Source organism: Etheostoma spectabile, chromosome 1 (assembly GCF_008692095.1).
Source record: "Etheostoma spectabile isolate EspeVRDwgs_2016 chromosome 1, UIUC_Espe_1.0, whole genome shotgun sequence".
Taxonomy (NCBI): Eukaryota; Metazoa; Chordata; class Actinopteri; order Perciformes; family Percidae; genus Etheostoma; species Etheostoma spectabile.
This window is the reverse complement of record NC_045733.1, coordinates 13374278-13382227: the sequence shown is the minus strand read 5'-3', so window position 1 is coordinate 13382227 and position 7950 is coordinate 13374278. Positions and strand designations below refer to the sequence as shown.

The window sequence follows — 7950 nt, the reverse complement described above, 5'->3', positions numbered from 1 at the left end:
AATAAAATATATGACACACTGGTATCGGATCAGTATTCGTATTGGCCAATGTGCAAGTTCAGGTATCAGAATTGTTATCGGGAAGCAAAAAATGGTATCTGACCATTTCTAATTGCATAAAAGAGCAAAAAAATATTTTGTTAAAGAGAATAGAAAATAAAAACTAGCTAAAATAGAATAAGACAAGTATAAAAGTTAAAGTGCAGTTTACAAAATGAACAATTAGCCTACTTGATTGATTGTTAAACAGAAAAGTCTTCAGCATTGATTTCAGCAAGCTGGACCAGAAAGCAGAACTATCCCAGATGACCTGAGAGGTCTGGATGGTTCATAATAATGTAACAGAAAATCAGAAATGTATTTGGCCTTAACGCATTCAGTGATTTGAAAACCAACAGTAGTATTTTCATTATGAAATCAATTCTTTGAGAGACAAGGAGCCAGTATAAAGACCTCAGAATGGAGTGATGTGATCCACTTTCTTGGTCTTACTGAGTACTTGAACAGGAGCATTCTGACTCAGTTGCAGCTGTCTAATCGATTTTTTTAGGGAGACCTATAACACCGTTATAGTATCTCAAATAATTAGTGTATCTCAAAAAAGAAACTCAAATATACTGTAAAATGCTATTTTTATTATGGCTCATTGTTTTGAGAAAGTTGCTTAATATTATGAGATACTAGCTAAGTCATTATTTCGAGATACTGGATATTTTTGTTCATCACATTTGCGGAAATGGGCTTCCATAACTTTGTAGCTAATTGTGTAAATGTGGTAATTGAAATTCAGGTCTGAGTCATGACTACACCCCGATGCCTGGCTACAGAGACATGGACATATCTGTATGAACACTGACAGTTGCTTATCAACTTACCTAGCTAATACTGTGTAACGTCAGTGAGCTAAGCTAAACTCCAGTGTGACTTGGCAGTTAACATGTAGTTACAGCTCACTAACCAACATCTTACCGATCGATTGTTTTTGCTACTTACAAATCTGGTTGCAACAGCCAACTCGTATTCACACAGACAGTACTAATTGAAATCATTGAGGAGTTGGAAGGGAAACTAAAGCGGACGTATTATGCTGTTAGCTGGCTGCCAGGCTAGCAGGTATGCCCAATTAGCTAACGTTACCGCTAATGTTAGCTAGCTAGTACTTAATTGTAAGTTAGCTAGTCTAGCACCGAAACACAATTCGACACCAGGAGGACATGTTCGCTACCAATGTCTCTGTGTTGATTTGGTTGTCATAAAAGTTATGAACTCATAGGTGCGTTTATTAATCGATGCTAGCCTTCTGGCTAGCTAGCAGTTGCCGTTGGGTTACTATGAGTTGGGCCTTAGCTTTGCTATCTTGCACCAGTTAGCTCTAAGCTAACGTGAGCCAGCCGGTCAGATTTACCTGCATGCCGGGAGCCCCGGGATCCACGCCGGTGTCAAGGATAGCGATGAGCACTCCTCGGCCATCGTGCTCGGGGAACCTGGTGAGAAAAGACGCGGCTCCAGTTTCTTTCTTGGGGAGCAGCCCGTGAAAGGGGAACGGTTCTTCGGTAGAATGAGCAGCCATGATCAGAAGCGACAATGAAAACAAAGCAACGAAATGGGGAAGAGAGCAACACCACAGTGGGAGAGACGGGGAGGAGAGATGTTAAAGGGGCAGGGCTACATCGCATTTGTCCAAAGTTAGGGGCTGTGTCACTATTATTTATGAGTGCACCGTAATTTGCATGTCGTTATTATATGAGCTGTCTGCTTTCTTTGAATTGAAGAACAAAATAACTTAGATTGGAGATGTAAAAAGCAGTGTTTGGGCTCAGGAAATCAAATTTCCTATGCACTTAATCAAAGCCTAGAATACAAGATTATTTCACATTATTGATAATGCACTTTAAAAGCGCTATGCAACACTAGTATGCAAACGCACATGTGATTTAAGTCACTGACTAATTAGATGTCTGCTCAGGAGTGTGCCAGTCTGTACAAAAAGTTGATAGACATCTTCCTCACTCTACTGTTATCTGTGCATCACTTTACATTCTCAGCTCTAATATTCAGACTCCACAAATGCCAAAAATGTTTGGGCTGCACAAAGTTGTCTAGTTCTTGACTAATTAAGGAAGGGCTGATTTTCTATGGATTCTTGATAAAAACACTTCTTTCACAATAACTAAAAACGTGGCTGACTGAGCAACTGTGTCATAGTGCTCAGCTTCCTTCACTCCAGCAGCCTTCTGGAAGAAGAAAAGGACAAGAGTGTAACAATACAACAAACGCCCAGTAGTAAATCACCTCAACTGAGTGCAGAACTGAGATGCTTTTACACAAGACTTCTGCTGTAAATTTCCAAACAGTCACTGGACTCTCTAAAAACTCTCTATTCTTTTTGCTCTTTAGAACATTGTTAGAAAACTGCAAATCCCGAATAACGCTTTCCTCTTTTTTTTGTAAGTAAATTAAGTTCCCACTGGTCAGCAGGTGTCACGTATTGTTACCATGGAAACATTGCTCTTAGCAGAGGAGGCTAACTTTTCAGGTTTAAACTAATAGTAGCCTTTATGTGAAACTGTGGGTTCATTTATCCAATAAGTGGGCACTAGGCGGTGCTATAATACTGATAGTTGTGTCACTGCTGCAGTCACACGTTGTTCTCTTGGCTGATTATACTAAACAGAAGTCATTAATTGCAAAGTTTGTCAGTGCTGCTGCTACAATTCAATTTTGTACCATATTAAGGTACAACATAATGGAATCTGATGTCTAAGATTTACCTTTCAAACAAGTCCTCTTGCAAGCATCCATCCTTTGAAGAATAGCTGCTTGCACCAATCACAATGCACTTTACACTGCATTGTACTGTTACACTGTACCTTACATTTGATTCTGTTAAGTTAAATATTGTATGCTGTTTTTCATGTATTTAAGTGGTTTGAATAATTACATATCCTTCATGGAGTGAGACAATTATTAACCTCTTAGGCTCATAAGACCCTCCAAGTTATCTGGATAATAAAGCAAGAAAACATAAACAAAGATGTTTTCTTAGTGTCAGGAAGGTTTTCATTTTTGAGATACAGATTTTATCACCTAAATAATGACGTGTAGTTTGCTGGTTTGGTGGCCTGGAGCAATTTCTTAGTTTACCTCTGTGTCAGGTCGGCTCTTCTTAGTAAAGATGTTTGTTCGCTTCAAACTTTCTATTATCCATCTAAACAGCAGATCACTTCTGACTCCATATTCGAATGGTTAGGGTTAGGATAACATAGGATACAATAAACAAGCTATCATTGATTCAATACATTTTTAATCTCAATCAGAAACTGTGGTAGGTGAACAAAAGGTTGTGTTTGGATAAATGTTTGGATTTCTGGTTTAACCGAACGGATGGAGAAATTACCATTCGCATATCTGCATGTGTTTTTCTTAAGTTTCTCTGTAACCTCACTACTAGCCTACAGCATGCTTTCTGTTTATTTTCTACAGATGCCGTGTTGAGAATGGAGGAAGGTGGAAACAATCCATTTAAAAATAACAAATCGGGTCAACATGGAGGTTCAGCTTATGTAAGTTGGGTATATTTAAGATAAAGTTGCCTTGGTGTTATTTCACATACCAAATCATATGCATTGTCTAAGGTTTGATTATTTTTCATTTGTTTGTTTTTCTACATAATGCCAGGATTAACTTTGCACATGTCAATCGCCATCTGTTCAACCCAATACTCTGTCTATTTCACATCAACTTACATATACCATATTACATCTGTACACTATATGTTACGGTGTGTGCTTGTACTGAAGAAGAAGAAAAAAATAAGCAGCCATGGTTTGGAGGGTTAGTTGTAAGTGTGCAGTTAAATTAAGTGTGCCAATGCTGCTCTGGTGGCTGGCTTGTGCATAATAAAACAACAGTGAGCATCCTTTTACTAATCTTCTTAGGGTCAGCATCTGCCTTCTCTTCCTCTTTCTGTCAATGACTCTGTATGTCACGCATACACATACACATGCACACACCTACACAGACCCTGTTTAATGCCACACTTACCCACACATTTTGATATTACTTGTTTCCTTTTTTTGCTCAAGATAAGTTAGACCTCCAAAATATGAGGCTTTTTTTCTTTTTCTCTGTCTTATACCTTTAACACACACACATATACAGTTACAGAAACAGGCTTGTGGCTTACCACAGGGCGTTGCCACTTTAGCTAAACTGAAATAAATGCACGTCATAAACGTCTTTAAAGCATTATTTCCCTATGTGATGCCATGCATACGGCAGCTACAAAAGACTGTATTCGCTTACTCACATTTTTTTCCTTGCAGATATGAAACTACTTTGGTTGTTATGTATTGATAGAGGCAGCCCTTGCATTTTACTGTTATATTACGGTGATTTGTCTGATCTGTGCATGCAAAGTTAAAAGTCAAGATGAGAGTCCTCAGTTAACTTGCTGGGCTAAATCGACTTTAAATGAAGTTAGAGCCCAAATCACTCTCCCATATTGCCACATGCTGCACAAACATGCAGCTGACAGGATGTGGCCAACATAAATTACCTTTATTATTGCTGGTTTTCCCCTTTGCTAAATTTTTCTTAATAAATCAACTTGTCTTGAGAGATTATTCAACATGGGTAATACCATGTTTATTATCTATGGAAGTAGTTGCAGAGTTTTTGAGGGGATACTCAAAGACACATAAACTATGTTGTTAACTGTGTCACTGATGAGCACGCACAGGCACAATGGGCACATTCAGGCAGTAATGGAAAAAGTACAGAGATAGTAAAAGTCAAATACAAGTCAAATTCATTCATTGAAAAATCTATGTACACAAAATAAATTACCAAAAGTGAAAGCGCTCATTGTGCAAAATTGCCCATGACAGAGTCCAATATGTACAATATTACATACCGGTATGAAATTATTAGTTAGTTTGATGCATGTAAGCAGCATTTTACTATTGTAGCTGGTCAAGTATTTGACATACTGTCAGGTATTAGTCCGGTGGGTCCCAATCTAGGGATTAGGCCCATTGATGTATCAGGCCGCTTTCAAAGGGTCACAAGATAAGAATTTGTGAGATGGATAATGGGAGAGAAAAGAAGAAAAAAAATCCACTTCTGCGACACAAATACTGTATGTGTTGATTTCTTTGGACCTTTCTCTCTAATCTTTACTGTTTCGTTTACTGTGAAGTATTGGATAGTTTTACCTCTTTAGACCTTAAATAAATAAAACCACATAAGAGTAGTGTATGGGAAGTTTAGTGTAACTCATAGACATCTGAAATGTGTCACACCAGGCCCCAACTGGACACTGCTTTTTAGTAAGTGGTCACAAGCCAAATAAAGATTGGGAAAAACGGCATCGAACTAAAGTACATCATCAAAATTGTACTTAAGTGAAATACTTAAAGTAACCGTTGTTAGTTACTTTCCACCATTGGTGATCCAAAGCTAGAAAAAGTAACTAGAAACTGAAGCTGTCAAATAATGTAGTGGAATAAAAAGTACAATAATTCCCTAATAAATGACTGAAGTATAAGTACAAGTAGCATAAAATATAAATGTACTTGAGCAAATGTGCTTGATTACTTTCAACTACTGCATTCAGTTAGCTTTAGTGAATGGCGGGGTTGTTGCAGTGTGGAAACTGTAATTTCTCCCCTTGAGGAGGGTCTAAAATGTTGATTGTAGCAATGAGATATATCTTAATTAGATTTAGAGCTGTACTAAAGGAGTCACAGCTAATCCCAACACTTTAGCTGGCTGCAGAAGCACTGCAACTAACTGTTGTTTCTGGTAAAGAGACTGTCCGACTGTTCTTTCAGTCTTTTAGTCTGCTGGGTTGGGCTCGGCCAGCTGGGCTTGTAGAGTGCTCCAGACCAGAGTCAGGCTATTTTTAGGAATGTTTTGGTGTGTGAACAACGCCAAAAGAGGTGCAAAACTTGTTCTCTGTGGCATTCAAAGAAATAACAACTTGTATTTACTTCTCTTTTAAATTTAACCATAATGGGATTAGCAGGGTAATATTTGTTAATTATTCTAAACCACACTTCCTTCACCCAGTTCACAATCAGGTATTTATGAGGAATCATCCAGACTATTTTTTCCAGTCAATGTCATTTACAAATTGTTCCAATATGACATAACATGTGGAATAGATACAATTTCTTTCTGAAACAAGGAATGCATGTTCTTATTATTATTTTGAGGATGTTGAGAGAAACAACTGGTGACTGGCTGGATTGGGGAGGGAGGCGAAGTAAGTGGAGGTCTGCCTGTATTTCTAAAATGCATTATTGTGCCTGATGGAATGGCATCAAATACTATTGGAAGTTCTTTTTGCATTGGAATATTGTATGATGATAAAAAACACTTTATAAGAGAACAAGCTAGTTCTTGTCAATTCAGAGTCTGGCCATTCTCATGACGTTGTAGAGATTATGAAAGGCGAGCAGTAACGTTGAAGTCATGTATGAAGGGCGATTAATGCCACAGATGAGCATGAAGAGAAGGAGCAGTGTCATCCACAACACTAATGCTGCTTTTTTTGGTGAAATATTTGAACATGACAACATAGAGACATGGCAGTTTGATGTGTTTGGTAGCTGCTGCAAATGTTACAAAATAAAGATGCTTGTTTGCATATTGCTCTTTTATTAAGTGAGGAGATTCACTTTTAATCACAAAACCAATACATGTCTCATAACTATACACACTGTGGCCATTCGGCATTAGACATGGCATCCACAGAAAACAGAAAGTTTTGAGAAATTAGCGGTTATTCTCATTTACCCAGTAATGTTGGTCATATGGAAATACTGAAGAGAAAGAAATAAAAGGCATTTTATTTTTTAAAGATGATTTTTGGGTCATTTTTAGACCTTTATTTGATAGGGCAGCTGAAAATATGGTAGATGATGAGTGACATGCAGCAAAGGGTCGCAGGTCGGAGTCCAACCTGGGCCCGCTGCGTCGAGGAGTAAACCTCTACACACGGACGGCAGCTCGACCAACTGAGCTATCAGGGCACCCAATATTTTTATTATTGAATGTACTTATTCTTGCATTCAGCAAATACGTCAATTAAATCTAAAATATGACAAAGGATATCTGGCTCTCACTGTCAACATATTATGTGTCTAAAACTGTTAAGGTTTGGAAAACATTTAGTATTTTTCATTTGGACAGCAGTAACTCCTGAGAAACACTAGCGAAGAACCCGTTTATATTCAATCAGATCAGACTGTGGTTGTACTGGGCAGCTTCCAGGTATGAATGTGTAACTGAATGTGACAGGTTGTCGTTGCAAATGAGAAGTTGTTCTTAATCGACTTACCTGAAGAAAAAAATCTTCATAACATGCATTTCTGCCATATATCTAAGTAATGGTTAACTTGTTGGTAAATTGCCACGTTATTAATTTGTATGTATTTATTTCCTTAATAGGCTTGTAGGCTTGCCAGACCCATGTACCAGCTTGTGCACAGTCTCCAGTTGTTTTAAGACAGAGTAGCTGTTAAAATACTCTACAGACTGTAGATGACCTGTAATCTGAAGGGATTTAGTCTCTCTGACTTTAAAATGTCACTATCACTATCAGCCACACAACATATGTTCTAATGAACCTTTAAATTAGACATCTAGCAATTAAAATCCTTTCAATTAAAAAAAAGTGGTTATTGTTGAGTAAACGTGTGCATGACATCAGAGCAAGTTTTTTATTTTGGGGCTTTTTATGGCCTTTTAATCAACAGGATAGCTTGAAGACAGGATTTTAACCTGGGCCGCAGCCTCAGGACTCAGTGAGCTAGAGGTCGCCCCTAGTGGGCTGTCTTTAGTTTCTTCAACGACACCACTTCCTTTCCCCCTTCTGTTTGTGGCACAGATCACCCTCCATACCCTTCTGTGGGCGGTGTTGTGTGGAGCCACACCTCCACTGGC

At 38.2% G+C, this 7950-nt stretch overlaps 1 protein-coding gene across 3 annotated transcripts in view; it reads right to left on the bottom strand.

Annotated features, from left to right (window-relative positions):
- The window catches only part of tpp2 (tripeptidyl peptidase 2), a 15505-nt gene extending 13848 nt beyond the window's left edge, over window positions 1–1657 (bottom strand). For all 3 annotated transcript variants that reach the window (XM_032532036.1, XM_032532119.1, XM_032532198.1), the window contains exon 1: window positions 1406–1657. In XM_032532036.1, coding sequence (XP_032387927.1) covers window positions 1406–1570 — 165 coding nt within the window. In that variant the 5' untranslated portion in view covers window positions 1571–1657. The remainder of the gene's footprint in view (window positions 1–1405) is intronic.
- Window positions 1658–7950: the final 6293 nt, after the last annotated feature.